General features: G+C 40.1%; 1 protein-coding gene across 4 annotated transcripts in view; it reads right to left on the bottom strand.

The window, feature by feature from the left end:
- Window positions 1–16,228, bottom strand: part of LOC135717644 (ATP-binding cassette sub-family C member 11-like) — a 70,862-nt gene that overhangs the window by 47,896 nt on the left and 6,738 nt on the right. For 3 of the 4 annotated variants that reach the window (XM_065239805.1, XM_065239803.1, XM_065239806.1), the window contains 7 exons: window positions 12,279–12,402; window positions 10,585–12,216; window positions 10,235–10,511; window positions 9,261–10,165; window positions 2,582–2,864; window positions 2,010–2,519; window positions 1,620–1,945 (listed from right to left, as the gene is read on the bottom strand). In XM_065239805.1, the coding sequence (XP_065095877.1) occupies window positions 1,790–1,945; window positions 2,010–2,519; window positions 2,582–2,864; window positions 9,261–10,165; window positions 10,235–10,511; window positions 10,585–12,216; window positions 12,279–12,402 (3,887 nt within the window). In that variant the 3' untranslated portion in view covers window positions 1,620–1,789. Of the gene's footprint in view, window positions 1–1,619; window positions 1,946–2,009; window positions 2,520–2,581; window positions 2,865–9,260; window positions 10,166–10,234; window positions 10,512–10,584; window positions 12,217–12,278; window positions 12,403–16,228 lie in introns of those variants that run through there. The other variant, XM_065239804.1, reaches the window with a different exon arrangement.

The raw sequence follows: 16,228 nt of genomic DNA, 5'->3' as shown, positions 1-16,228 counted from the left end.
AAGATCTCAAACTACATATCCAACTATTCAAATCACATCTCCCAGATATTCTCTCATGATACCAGGTGACTCAGAAAATATTCCAAAGGCGTCCAGGTGATCAGAGATCTCCAAAAACTTCTCAGGATGTTCTCATGTCTTCAGGTTGATTTAGTATTAGCCTGAAGTGCTCCAACTGCCCAAAAATTTAAATCATGACTCTCAGATGCTCACCCACGAATCGATATAAGGTTGCTCAGAAATTGTTTCAAAGACCATCAGGTGATCAGCGATCTCCATAAATAATCATACTTTCTTTACATGTTTCGACAGCAGAACCGTCTGGGACCTCTCCTTGTGGTTCGAACTCGTTACCTGATACTGGATTACGAATCACCGAAGCAAACAAAATTTACACACGCACACATATGTAGGGATGAATTCCAAACACCAGTTAAAACTGTGCGTGTTGCAGTTTAATTTTTTTACAGTTTAACGTTTTAGAACTGTCGAGTAGTTTGAAACAATTTTGAAACTCAGCATTGCGAATGGCCTAACGCCGTTGTCAATAGATCAGTTCCAGTTGATGCTCATAACTTCATCAGCATGCAAAAAAAAACTGCCATTGTCGGTTCTCTAAAGATTGTAGTTGTATCCAATTCGTCGATTGATAAGTCTCCAGTATAAGATGCAAATGCTATATAGTTAGCAACAGCAGCAGTTATGAGTTTCTTCGCGTGTTCTGAATTAAAGACGAAGCTATTCTCATTACAGGGTTGCCTTCTTAGGGATGAGTTATATTATCAATTGCCCATGATTTATCCGCAATTTATTCGCACTTTGAAATTATAAATGCATGTTTATGCCAAAGCATATCAATAGAAGCTTTTGAGAATATAACAATTCAGAACTTCGTTGAGTCTTCATTCAAGTATATAAATACGAGTTCAACGGTAATAAATAACTATTTTTCAATATGGACTTAGGCAAGTTTTGCACCTCTCCAAAATGGCTCAAATCTCAGTTGTCCACATTTCAACGACCCGACCTGAACTTCAGAATTTCTCCTTCGAAAGTGTTCTCCCCCTGTTTTATATTCCTCGCGTTTGGTAGAATGTTCAAAAATCCATCTGTTTTTTGGATGTAGTGCGCATGTCGTCTTTCGACGGTAGATTTTCACAAAATGGAAACCAAAACCAAATAAGCAAAAGGTAAAACACACTTACAAACAAAAAAAAAAACTTGTAATGAACGAACAGAAAAAAAAACCAATATGATCGGTAGTCCTTTACTTATTATATCATCAGGGTATTTCTTAGTTGACACTATTTAAAAGCGAGTCAAATTTCTGCAGGACTTTGTATTAGAGACATACTCAAATATATTGAAAAATGCATTAAAAAAAACAAAGGTATGCTAATATATACAATACATATTATATATACAACGTACATATATACAATTTTGCTGCTTAATAGTAATATTTTCCAAGTCAAAGAAAAAGACACAAAAAAAGATAAAAAAAAATAATACATTGTGACCGGAAACACTCAAATCAGATCCGAGTAATGTTTGGAGACAAAAAAAAAATACCAAAAAAAAAGAAGTAAAATACAAAAAATGAAGAAAAAATAACACACTATTCGTGATATACATGAATACATATATATTTCACTGTTTTTATTTATTTGTAAACGATTTGTGGTTCTTTTTCCTTGAACATAAATAAAGTATTCAACTTTAGAAAAAAAAAAAGTTGGTCGCTTCATCACTACCATCCGAAATTTGTCCACACACACACACGCGCGCTTTACAGACTATCCAGATTGATTAACCTCTCGCAGATGTTCTTGTACTGTACTTCGTGCGACGCGATGACGATTACTGTCTGCTCGGCAAACTTCTTCTTCAGGGCCATACTGACAACGTCGATAATTTCCGGATGAATCTGTTCCACCAGTAGAAGCTAAAAAAAAAATCGTTCGCATTCATCATCTACCCATTATTGGCAAAAAAATGTCCTTCCTTACCGCTGGTTTCCGGAGATAGCACCGCGCCAAACACAACAGCTGCCTGTCGGCCACCGTCAGGCTATCGATCATGTCGTCGATTTTGTTCGGAAGTTTTGCTACGCTTTCGAACAGCTTGACCTCGATCAGCACATCGTTTACCTGTTCGGATCGGAGTTTTCCATCCGGATTGAGGAACGTTCCCACGCTGATGCCACCGGCTCTGGGATCGGCCGGGACGACACCGACTTGTTCCATCACCTGTACGATGCTCAGCTGGCTTATGTCGATTTGGTTCAAGTTTACTGCGCCTTGGTTGGGTGAAAAGACGCGACACAGTAACGGAATGATGAGTTTGCTCCCGGTCCCGAAGATGGCTACCGTCTCCCCAGCTTGGATGTTGAGTTTGGAAATTTTGAGCAACTTCCGGTTTGCCACTCGGTAGATCACGTCCTTGAAGGTAACCGAGACGCCAATGTCGGAATTGGTCAGCGACGTAGGGCGAGGAGTTTCTTCTATGATTTGTAGTTCCTGTTAAAGATAGAGCGTTTTTAGAATAGTGTTACCTTGAGGGCATAGTAGCTCTAAGCAACCTGAATGTTATTTCTGAGGACGTCGATTTTTCTGATGGCAGTAGTCGTTGCCAGTGTGCTTTCCACGAACTTTTGGATGCCGTGAATGAGTGTGAGGTAAGAGAACATCGCTAGTACGTAACGGTGGATTGATAGCTCCGATTGGGGCGTTAGCAGAAGGATGAGTAGAAGAGCGGGAAGTCCAAGGAAGTAGGCAGCAAAGTTCAACCAGAACGCGGCAAAGTATTGAATTGATTTATGCATGAAGATGGCTGTGCTGTTCTCTTCCACGTTGTTGTAGAAACTGAAAGGTATTAGAAAATGTTATCATTGAATAGGAGCGCGTACTGATTTGGCGAGCTATTGTTGTTAAGGATCGAGCGTCTTCGTTGAGGAAAGTAGAGTACCCTATAAATGCGCCTCCAGCGCACTATAGGCAAAAAAGGACGCTAAATTCCGTTTAAACGTTTAAAAAATAACAAGGGTCATTCCATACACAAAGTTGTGGTCAATGTAACCGATTCAACCAAACTTTACCAAAATGCTTACAGTTTTGTCTGATTTCTTATTGCCGGTATCCCTTATTGCCGGACCCTTATAGCCGGGATATCCGTGAATAAGGATACCCACAGCTTATGATATTTTCACTAATAGGGGCTGTGGTGGATTATTTCATTTGTTTCAATATGTAAAGCTATACTGTCTTCGACAAAGTTGCTGTACTAGGTTAGACCAACAAGCCTGTGTTATTGGATTCAGCTTTAATTTCGAACTATGCCGCTAGAGGCGCTTCACTTTTATGTTACTTTCGACGGGTGCTATAATATATGGAACTTGGGTCCAACGTAGAATATTTCATGATCTTGGCCATACAGAAAGTTGGTGTCTTCAGCAAAGTTGTTCAGGTGACCATGTCCTTTTTGATTGGTATCCATATTAGTTCAGAACTCTCTCACTACGCAGCGCTAGTGTGCATTTGAACTTCCTGTATAAACTGTATCGCGAGAACTTGACCATATACAAAGTTACTGCCTTCAGCAAAGTTGATCAAGTAACCAATTCCTTTCGGATGGTGGTCATATTATTTCAGAACTCTCTCGTTACGCGGCGTTAGTGTGCACATGAACTTCCTTAATATGTTATGTTTCGAAAGCTTGTCCATATAAGATGTTGCTGTGCAATGTGAGAACAGGAACCGGAAAAGGGATGACGTGTAGAGGCCGGAAACCGATGCCAGATGCCATTTTGAAATCCAATATGGCCCCATTGTTCAAGAAAACTATAAAATACCCTACAATATGGATATTTTCGGAAAGCAGACAACGTGTAGAGGCCGGAAATCGATGCCATTTGATCGTTGATCAAAAAGGAAATTAAATGTGTTCAGTATTGTCTAGAGCAAGTGTTCAATTGCGATGAACCAAAATTGTTTTACAAATCTGAAAACAACGCCGAGATCGAAAGGGGACAAAAAATCAACAATGTTGCGAATCCAAGGGCCATTAAAAATTTACAGAAAGCAAATCTCCCTGTGCATTATCGTAGCCACAAGAAAGGTTGGATGACCCGATTGGCTGGGGTCCTGATTCACGTTCAAAAACACCAACCACTGCACTTAACTAATTAAATGCGACTTAGCACACGGACGCCTGATATTGAAAAAGGCCGATTTCGGGCAATGGCCGTTCTTTCTCCCAATTTTCCTTCATCCCGTCATCCCGTCATCCTTGTTTTGTATAGTTGTTTGTAGCTCTAAGGTGGACATAACGTAACGGCACAACATTTTCACAGCGGTACAGAACCCTATCACTTCTGTGGTATACTGCTGTTCTTGCACAAGAAACGTGAAGGTTCTGAATATATAACATAAATGACAAAAACCTATGAATTTGTGACCAAACGGTTACAACGACTACTCCTAACCAGGATTGCTTCCACTCACTTGCTATAAAAAAATGTTTTTCGGAGTTTTTAAATCATTAGATGTTATAATGATACTTGGTACTTGTAAGTTACAGGAATAGGTTTTTTTTTATTTTTTTCCTTTGGTTTGTTTTTTCCGTCGTGCCAGGAAGGCAGCTCCCACACCTGGACCCTACCTAAAGACCCATCAACTCATGAACCGGGGACCAACGGCTTTACTTCCCATCCGAAGGAAGGCGTGATCAGAGATGTTATGCCTCAGAACATCCCGGCGGCGTCGACTGGGATTGAACCCAGGCCTGCTGGGGTGAGAGGTAATCACGCTTACCACTACACCACCGGCGCCGTTAATTGTTGAAAATCTTACACCAGAAATTTTCAATAAAAACTTGCCCCCAGAAAATTTCAGTTGTCCAGAAAGATGCAAATTTTCCACCGTTATGCCAACAATCAATACGAAACTATTGATTTAAAATTGGCTCACTACTTAACTAGCCTATTGGTCCCAAGCAAATCGATTTGATTCGCTATGAAAGTTTGACAGATAAAATGAGGGGTTCGTGGATTTTCCAATATTTCGAGGGGTGCATCGATTAGATTGGGACCGAATATAGTACTAGAGCTGAGCCAAAAAGTTGAGCACGTTTCTTCGGGACCTGCTGGTCTTAGAGTTACCTCTATGGTTATACCCCGTACAGACTATGGCTTATATCATGTAATATAGGCTGTCTTGCAATGCGCACTCATGTATAGGATTTCTAGTGAAAATTAGATGTATGAGTGCTCATTAGACTGATGCAAAATTTGAAATTTTCGCTCCACAGTGCTCAAACGGTTTCAAATCAGGTCCTGATTAGCCTCCCAAAATTTAAACTCATTTGGTAAGAAACTGACTTGGCACAAACCATTTGAAGTTTATATGGAAATTACTATGGGAAAACCAAACTTTTTGTTCATTGTCTACTACCCATTTTCCATATTGCCTTTTCGAAAAGTTCTATAACTATTCTTATGAGAATTTTTCTAAGCTACAACTTTGCGGAATATCGTTTTTCAGTCAAATGTCAAATTAAATAGTTATTAATTGTTTAAGAGATTGATAATCTTATGGCATGATCAAGCAGCTGTTCTGTAGGCAACACTGTATTCTGCAGTGTGACATAGTAGCCATGATATTTGTGCTCTATTCTTCTCACCAGAAACACCAATGCTGCCTGCTGAACAGTTGAATGAGCATAATCATAAGACATCAGTGACTTGAATCATTAATAACTTTTGTTCCTTACATTTGATTGAAAAGTGGGTTTCAACAAAGTTGTAGCTGGGAAAATTTTCTACAATCACTGCTATCATTTTTAAAAGCATATTGATGTGGTGAATTGTTGGATACATATGAACAAAAACATAAGTTTTCCCATAGTAATTCCCATACAAACTTGAAATGGTTTGTGCGTAGTCAGTTTCTTACTAAAGTAGTTCAAATTTTGGGAGACTAAGCAGGACCCAATTTGGAACCATTTAAGTACTGTGGAGCGAAAATTTCAAATTTTACATCAGTCTAGTGCTCATTGCAAGACAGCCTATATTACATGATACAAGCCAAGTTTTCAATGGAGCTCAATTTTAAATAAAGCTTGTTCCTTAATTTACCAGACCAGAACAAGTTTTCTACCAGAAATTTTCTGTTCATTTCATTTATCAGAGCGAAACAAATTTTGCACCAGAAATTTTCAATAAAGCATCCTCCATTCACCAGAACGGTGCACCAAAAATTGTTACTGAAGTGTGCTTCAGGCTTTGCCTCTTCATGCACCAGAATGCTGCAAATTTTCCACCATAAATTTTCAATGAAGCTTGCATTCATCAGAACGATGCAAATTATGCACCAGAAAAATGAATAAACCTTGCTTCTAAATTCACCACAGTGTTGCGAACGTTCCACCAAAAATTTTCAGCTAAATGTGCGCCTCCAAATTTTTAGCGTGATTCAATTTTTCCGCCAGAGTTATTCATTTCGATTAGTCCCTCCATGCACCACCTTGATGATATTTTTACACCAGAATTATTCAATAGAAATCTATTTCTTAGATTTACCACCACGAAGGTAAATATTTTCAACCTTAAATTTACCCTCTTCTTTTAACCCTCCATGAACCCCTTTAAAAAAAATTACACCAGATTTTTTTTGTATCTGTCACTGTGGTGCAATTTTTTGACCAACAAATTTCTTTAAAGTTTGTCCCTTGATGCACCTTTGTGGTGCAATTTTCAGGCACCATCTCAAAGGAATTGACGCAAAAAAAAAATTTTAGTATGAAATGAAGTTATTTTACCTTCAAATCATATATATATATATATATATAGGGAACATATGATTTGACGTTTGGGTTGTGCAGTTTGACGTGTAAACGTTCAAATTTGATCGTTTACACGTCAAACGACACAAGCCAAACTTCAAATCTTATGTTCCCTACCAGGAACTAAGCCAGATTGTGGCGACCATAAGCGATCGTAAAATACTGGATTAGATTTTTCAATACCAGAAAACCGATTTTAGAAATAAGCCTCCGCTATTGCCAAGCCTAGTCATTACCATTTTCACCCACTCGCCATCTGTTCACAGAGAAAAAAATACCCTAAATTTAAGTTCTTATTACTTAATTTTGGGTAATTTTGAGTTTTGCATCCCACTCTCACTTTTTGTTGCTGTCAAAAACGGAACGAGAGACTCGACTTTCTCATGACTATTGTTCAATAAGCTACTAGTAAGTAAATGAGATATTCTCAAAATTGAGTCAAATTAATTTTGGGTAGAATATAGTAGGGTAGTAATTATTTTTGCCGTAGTCAAATGTAAACGGTTTACTGAAAATTAGCTTATTGAACAGAACATGGAAGATGAGTGAAAAGAACTTAATTTTGGGTAATTTTTCGGTTCCGTGCGAGGGGGACGACTCTATCTACGATGCAGAAAAGATTGTGTTTTGCTGTGGCTAGCTGCACGCACGCTGAGTAGATAGAAGGAAGATTTATGTCGATTTTGAAGATTTCCTGCAAAAAGATGATGCGCGATGCAAGTAGATGCGAGAAATGAAAGATGATTTTTCGAAGATTGATTCGCTAGTGTGAGATTTTTTGAACATCTAGAATTGAGATTTAGATGTGTCGCCCCCCTCGGTTCCGTGTTAGTCAATCGTCACTTTGATTCTCCAATAGACGGCATTCAGCTTACTGGTGGAACGAGGCCGATGTGCGGTATAAGAGGTGAGGAGAAAGGAAACTTGTGGACTCTTTCATTCTGACGGTGTTCTTATGCAACAGCAGACGTGACGTCACGTCTGTTGCTGCATAAGAAGACGCGAGAACGAAAGAGTCCACTAGTTTCCTTTCTCCTCACCTCTTTTACCGCACATCGGAACGAGGCACCTAGCACCCTCCGCACTAGTTGTCTCAGAGCCAGAAGACGTGTTCAGAGAGCAAGAACAGAAGCAGACAGAGAGGAAAGTAGAGGAGTGTTTCGAGCGACCACGATCGCACTTAAGGGGAGGTTCTAATTAAAAAATTTCAAAAAATCGTTTTTTGCTATTGCATTATTTGAAGGGTATAAGTGTCTACTATATTGTGTTGAAAGGGTTTTTCGATCCACGCACAAGAAAAGTTTCTACAGGCCATTGTTCGAAGCGGCATCCCGGCCGCCATGGGACTGTTGCCAAAACTTTAAACGCGTTTATCTCGAAACATGATTTTTCAAAACTGCGTACAATCTCATTTGAAAATGTTCTAATTTAGCGACTTTTACCTTTGACCATTCGTAAGAAAACTTTTTTCATTGGAGGAATGACCTATAAAATCTACAAATTCTTTGCATTCACTATTTTTCCTGAAGCCTTCAAGAGGAAAAAAAGAGGTGAAAAATCGACCAAAAAGTTTGAGATCGCACCATTTCGTCCAATTTGAAGTTTTTTACCCGTTTTTAGGTCATTCCTCCAATAAATTTAGTTCACTTTACAGCCGCATTAATCGTGTTGTGTTTCAGATCGATCCTGAGGTACCAGGCTGTATGCAGTTTGACTATTCCAGGCGTACACTACCTTTCTCTAAACGTGACAACGGGCGCCATTTTGTTTTTATTTCGCCTTGTAAAAATTTGGAAATAAAGACGAAGGTCTAAGCTTTTTGAATTTCAGAACCACGTCCTTCTATGTTTTTTCATTGGCACACAAAAAAATTCTAAACTTAGCTTACTTTTTGACCATTTGAATGAGAACCTCCCCTCAAACGAGAGATGAAGCAGAGCAAGCCAAACTGTTTTAAGGAGCTGTGTCGAGACGTTGTTGCCAATCGCTGGAGCAATGCATACCGCGAGTCGTAAAGATGAATTTCGTCTTGAGCGATATTTCACGCGCGGGGCCAAACAGAGACGATATTAAAAGTTAATCCGAGTTGGAGCTTACCGCCATAAAAGTTTGATTTCGTGTTTCAATATTTCTCCTTCTGTTCGACTACAGCAGCATATAGGGCGTGTTCCTCGGCAACTTTTGCCAGGAAGGTTGTGATTCGACCGAGGATTTTACTCGGAATAATTACTTCGATTACAACAAATTTAGTACGGAGCGGCTCAATATTGATGACCCCACTGAAATATCGCTGAAAATATAGGTCAGGCGTAAAGTTCCAGTTGGCAGAAGAAGTAGCCATACCGTCCCAGCTGGGATAGATTCAATGTTATTACCTAGATAGAAACATTGTAAACGTTTAAACGATGTTTAGTACTTACTCTTGTACGAAGGTGGTAACGTAATCAAACGATTGAATCGCAGCGCGCCCGGACAGGTGATTGGACAGAATCGAAAACATCCGCCTTTTAGAGTGATGCTCGTGGTTGTACAGATGCTGCATACTGTATTTCAAGTAGGTTATCAAAACGATAGCCATTAGCAGCAGTAGCAACACTATGGGTACCGTCCAGAAGTTGGCGATCACGAGTAAAGTTGACGAAAACACGACAATCCACGCGTATTGAATGCAGCTGTTGATCAGGGCAAATCTGGCAGAAATCTTATCCGTGAATAGATCAACCAAATCCGATGTGCTCGTTATCAGTAGGTGGGATAAGGAACATTTCAGCACAGTTCTAATCAATGACTGCTGATACGATTTGTTGCGAGCAGCCGTTACACGTGCCACGTGAACCTTGGAAAAGATATCCACTAAGAAGGCGCAAATAATCACAGCCAAACAGATTGTGCTCAGCCATGGGTGGATATCGCCCTGCTCAACGATGATCACCAGTATGAAAATCGGTCCAAAGTAGAGCACGTTGTTGATCAAATGAAGGATCGCAAGTGTAATATAGTCGCACACATCGAAACTACGAATGCTAGTCGCGAGCGACATGTCTTTCAATTGCTCAAACGACGCAGTGGAACCATTCGCCGTAGAACTAGTATTGCCAAACGTCTTCGATCGCCTGTTGGCTTTGGAGTTTTCCGTTTTTGCAATATATATAGCGGTCGAGGCACTTCCTTCGTAAGCTTCGAATGCACTACGACTGATCGTTTCGATGTTGCACCTCCGGGTCATTTCCACGTGCGACGGCATATTCAATATTTCGGCGTAGCTTCCCTCGCGGTAAATTGACCCATCTTCAATTCGGAAAACGCGATCACAATGTTGAAGGAACTGAATGACAAAAATAAATCATCAAATTTTCCTAAGAGAGAATTTAAGAGAATGACAATCCGAACTTACATCATCGAAGCGAGTGGCCAGTATGATGGTTTTGTTTTCCTGCTTAAAGGTGTTGATCATCTGCACGAACAATTCTTTCGCTTCCCGAAGATTTGTGAAACAGGTCAGTGGTTCATCCAGAACGATAATCTGTCGATGGCAGTAAATTGCTCGAGCCAGAACAATTCTTTCCAATTGTTGGGCTGTTAGTTCCAGGTAGGTGATAGGAATGTCATCGGTGCCAGCTGCCTGTAGGATGTCTTCGTTAAGCTTCATAGCGTGAATGGCGAAGTAGTATCTAGGTCATCAAAAGAAGAACATGCTATTAACGACGGACTTGAGGGGAGGGACGACAAAAGGGGGACACTTACCGCTGTGGATCCATCGGTTCTCCGAAAAGTACATTCTCTTTCAGGCTGGTATTCACCAACACTGGTTCCGAAGGGAAGAATGCCATTTTACCCCTTTGCAGCACCTTTCCCTTCTTGACTTCCGTATTGCGCAGGATTGTATGCAACAGCGTTGTCTTCCCAGTTGCAGAATTACCCGTCACGCCAATTATTTGACCGTTTACGATTTCAAAGCTGTCCAAACATAGCTTGAAACCATTCGACTTTCCATCAACGCTGGGCCACGCTGCTTCCAGATCATTTATCTGAATTACCAAATTTTCCCGATTCGGCTTTAGGCGCACATTGTCCGGAGTTGATAGTTGGTACGATTGCTTCACCTTTTCAAGGGATGCCTTTCCCTGTAGGATGTGATGGATGCAGTGACAGAAATCCAGTGTGATTTTTTGAACATGATATGCGAAGACCAGCAGCAATATCAATACTTCAGTGCTTTCGGTTTTTATATTGACGTCACACCAAATCAGGTAGAGCCCTCCGACGAGAATGGCGGAAGTTACGCCACCGGTGAATTTCGTTGAATAAATGATGCACCACTTGAGGGCTCTGTACTGCCGGCTGAGACAGTCGATGAATCTATCGATGAGAATCGTATCCAACTGGAGAGATTTTACGTTTTTGAAATTTAAGAGAATGTCTTCCACCACAGATAGCTTCATTGATCCGAAAGCTAGGAATTTCCTGTAGTACGTTTTCGAAATGTTACCCGTTACTATCAGCAGGAGCAGAAGAGGAAGTGATCCCACCAGAGGTAGAATACCCGATATCGAGAGCAGTATCAGCCCAGATACAAAGGCCAACACAAATCCAAAGATGATACCTATCATTTGAACACCTGATTCCACTATCTGAAAAACAGCTTCACTCTCTCCGTTCGCCATCGTCATAATCTGGTGAGCCGAAACCTGGTTTACGATGTTGCTCTTAACGGCGCGTTTGTAGACCGACGAGAGGATGGCCGTTCGCAGTCGTATTGCCGTCCGCAGGTTCAGCCAGTTTTTCACACTGTTGAAGAACATCGCCATGAAGAAGACTAGAAACACGCCCATCGAAAGCAGCAAACGATCAGTTCGTCCATCGGACGCTGTCACCTTAGTCGTGCTGTTGCAAACGCCCCAATTCATGCCAAACTTTATACCGAGTATCATCGGTGGAACGTTGGAGCAATTGGAGATGGCTGGGCAACTCTGGCACCCTCTCGTTACCACAGTCTGCATGGATTCGGTGATTAAATTGGAAAATATTACCACACCCATAAATTCCAGCAACATCGCGAAGCACTGAAACATGGACGCAATAAGCAGACGAGTTCGGGTGAATCTCCAGACCACTTTGAACATGGAAACCTTCTTGCGTCCATTCATGGTTTCCTCATACTTGTAGATGCCGAGAAGTCGTCGGCAGTTCACTTCGCAGCTGTCGCTGAATGGTCGTTTTGGTAGAAGAAACGCATCGTTTTGGTTGCTGTTGGCCGCATTGGTTGGAAGACTTTGGTAGGTTCGCTGCTGCGCTGGGGTGATGAGGAACTTTCGGACCCACGAAAAGGAACTGTTTGACATGCAACCGACATTGTCTACCGGGAGATCGGTTGATCTGGAAGGGAAACGATTGTATACATTATAAGTGCTAGGAATGACGATGGTTGGAACACTCACCCCGTATTACTGGTTCGGAAGGGTATAATACTGTTCAGTGCAGTTTTGTAGCGTGATAAACGATTGTGAGGTGTGTACGCCGAGTTGACTCTGGTGCTGCGCACGTTATTGCGAACTCTTCGTTCTGGAAAAGTTAATGCTCTATAGTAGAGAGGGGTCTAGTATAAGAGAGGAGTGGACTGGCTGGTTTTGAGGCAAATGGACTATCAAAGCCAGAGTTAATCGAGCAGCGGCTATCAATTGATTGCATTGGCAGTGTTGATAGAAACCACCCAGGCATATGGTTGTCAAGGCAGTTTGTTTGAATCCGTGCCTCACTTATATAAGACTTATCAAGAAGACTGGCAACTTTGTCTGAACCCGAGCGACAGACACAGTAGCGCTGTGCTTGAGCGAAGATGGAAGCAACGCATAGAAACATGAGCAAATGCACTAACCTTTCTTCTGAGGATGGAACCTTTGCTATCCAATTCGTTCGGAGTATTTACCTTTGAGCGTCAGCGATTGTGCCTGTCTCATGCCGGTCGTTTGAGAAAATGTAAGAGTTGCCAGTCCTGTTGATATGATGTCTTCGACTTTAACCTATAGAGTTCTCCAGATGCATAAAAGTGTGCGTGAGACCGCGCGCTACCTTTTTAAGTAGGGGAATTTACGTATTCTCGGCAACCTAAGCAGTGACGTTCTTTCTATAGCCTTTTTCTTTAAGGAACGCACACATATGCAGTATTGGTTTGTTTACAATCTTTTGCTGCCAGCTGCTCTAACAATTTCAGTCGAAAGAATGGTCAAAAACTGTTTTGAAACGCTTTTACAAAGCTCCAATCTTCTCTAGTGAGAGCGAGTATTGTCGGCAACCAGTTTTTCTTCGGCAACCGTTCCATTTGAACTGCATGTAAATCTACTGTTCTATTATCGGCAACTCGAAATCTGCTACAATTTGTAGTGCGTGTGTTGCATTTCAAGAAAACCTTGCTAGATTGCTTTTTCTCAGTGGTAAAAATATAGTCAAATTGAAGCTGGAAGCATAAAGAATCGTTTGCATGCATTCAGCGAAGTGTTTTCGTAAGAAAATCCAGTGAAAATAGTGTTTCAATTTGCGTTGCCGAAAATAGTCTGTCATGCCGAAGCCGTCATTTCCCCTAGTTGTGATATCGCGATACATTTCTGTTTCTTCTTCTTCTTCTTCTTCATTTTTATATATGGACGTTGGATTTTGGTGTTCGTGAGGTTGCGCTTGAAGATCTCTTTTGCATGGTTGATTTGAAGTTTTACAAAAAGAACTTGAATTATTCAGAGAGATCGAAGTGGGTCACGCTGAAGAAGCTCTGGCGTGCACAGGGTGGGGCAAGGTAGGGCAGTTGCTCCCCCTTTTATAAATAAGATATTTATTTCCACATTTATAAAATTATGACATAAAATAACTTGATTTTTTGATTACTTGATTTGAAGGTAAAACAACTTCATTTCATAATATAAGGGCACAGAAAACCTTTTATTACGTCAATTCCTTCGAGATTGAGAGATTTTCTTCGAGAAGATTCCTTCGAGAATTCCAAGCCTGAAAATTGCACCACAAATCAAGAACAACATGTGAAAAGGGCATATAAGCTTTTTGTAAACAAACCTTCTTATGCTCTTTTCTTGCTACCCATATGACACTCACCAAAACCATCAACATCACTCGGTAGGGGAAACTTTCTTCTTCCCGATGATGTTGTTTGCGTGGTTTGCGTGGGCGACCCTTGATAGGCGAGAAAAGGGCCTGCAAAGGTTTGTTTACAAAAAGCTTGTATGCCCTTTTCACATGTGGCTCTTGAAATGTGCATATAGGGTCAAACTTCAATGAAATTTTTTGGTCATAAAATTGCATCACAGTACATACACAAAATGCAGGTGTAATTTTTTTTTTTTGAGGATGGAGGATTAAAAGAAGAAGGTGCGCATTTAACTGAAAATTTCTGGTGTAAAGTTCGCAACACTGTGGTGAATGTAGAAGCAAGGTTTATTCATTTTTCTGGTGCATAATTTGCATCGTTCTGATGAATGCAAGCTTCATTGAAAATTTATGGTGCATGAAGAGGCAAAGCCTGAAAATTGCACCACAAAGGTGCATGGTGAAACAAACTTCACTGACAATTTTTGGTGCACCGTTCTGGTGAATGGAGGAGCATGCTTTATTGAAAATTTCTGGTGCAAAATTTGCATTGCTCTGATTAATGAAATGAACAGAAAATTTCTGGTGGAAAACTTGCACTGGTTTGCTAAATGAAGGCACAAGCTTTATTTAAAATTAAGCTATATTGAAAATTTCTGGTGGAAAATCTGCACCGTTCTGGTAAACGGATGGACAAGCTTTTCGGAAAATTTTTGGTCTTAAATTTGCATCCTGCATTCATTTGTTTGCAATAAAAATTTGCACCATTCTGACGATTGGAGGGAAACTGCTTTACTGAATATTTATGATGAAAAATCTGAAAAAAGGGGGAAGCTTTATTTGGTGGAAAACCTGCAACATTCTGATGATAGGAGAAACCAGCTTTATTAAAAAATGTCTGGTGGAAAATGGAAAAAAGGAAATCTAAACCAATCAGAAGATTGGGGATGAAATTTTTATTGAACATTAACGGTGAAAAATTCGCATAGTTCTGGACAGTTGAAATTTTCAGGTGTAAAATTACCTGAGGGCAAGTTTGTATTGAAAATTTCTGGTGTAAGATTTGCAACAATCTGCTGAATGGAAGGGCAAACTGAATCGAAAATTCCTAATGTAAAAATTGCACAGCTCTGGTGAATGGAGGGGCAAGCTTTATTGAACATTTCTGGTATAAAAACTACAACGTTTTGCGGAATGGATGGACAATAGACTGATGCAAATTTTGACATTTTCGCTCCACAGTGCTCAAACGGTTCCAAATCGGGTCCTGATTAGTCTCCCAAAATTTGAACTCATTTGAAAAGAAACTGACTTGGCACAAACCATTTGAAGTTTATATGGAAATTACTATGGGAAATCCAAACTTTTTGTTCATTGTCTTCTTACCTTTTTCCATATGGCACTGTTCAAAAATTCAAAAGCTATACTTATGGAAAATTTTCTCAGCTTCAACTTAGCTGAATGTAGTTGTTGAGCCAAACGTCAAATAAAATAGTTATTAATTGTTTAAGAGATTGATAATCTTATGGCATGATCAAGCAGCTGTTTTGTGAGCAACACTGTATCTTGCAGTGTGACATAGTAGCCATGATTTTTGTGCTCTATTCCAAGCGCCAGAAACACCAATGTTGCCTGCTGAACAGTTGATTGAGCATATTCGTAAGACATTAGGGGCTTGAATTATTGATAACTTTTGATGCTAACATTATATTGAAAAGTGGTTCAGGACAAAGTTGTAGCTGAGAAAATTTTCTACGAGCTAAGTTATCATTTTTTAAAGCAGAGCTATATTGTAAATTGTTAGATGGATATGAACAAAACATTTGGTTTTCCCATAGTAATTTCCATATAAACTTCAAATGGTTTGTGCGAAGTCAGTTTCTTTTCAAATGAGTTCAAATTTTGGGAGACTAATCAGGACCCGATTTGGAAATGTTTGAGCACTGTGGAGCGAAAATGTCAAAATTTGCATCAGTCTAATTAACAACTTAAACTTGACTTCCAAGAAGAACCTCAAGGGTATTGAATTTTGAGGACAGTTCCAAAAGAAAAGATTTCTGGGGATGATTCCATGATAATTCTGCGAATAATTTCTAGTGAATCCTGCAGATAGTTCGAAGATAATTACGAAAAAAATACCGAGAGAATCAAATTTTGAATGAAATTCCTAAGGGATGTTGAGGAAAATTTCAAGGGAATTCCGAGGATAGTTTTAAGCTCATTCTGGGAAAAATGTCTGGAGAATACAGTGAAATTCTTCCGAAACTTTTATGGAATTAATAGTGAGAAACCGCGA

Source organism: Ochlerotatus camptorhynchus, unplaced genomic scaffold (assembly GCF_037179485.1).
Source record: "Ochlerotatus camptorhynchus isolate MF236.1 unplaced genomic scaffold, CSIRO-AGI_Acam_v1.1 ptg000062l, whole genome shotgun sequence".
NCBI lineage: Eukaryota > Metazoa > Arthropoda > Insecta > Diptera > Culicidae > Ochlerotatus > Ochlerotatus camptorhynchus.
The sequence above is the reverse complement of the archived record's forward strand: the minus strand, read 5'-3'. Positions and strand labels throughout refer to the sequence as shown.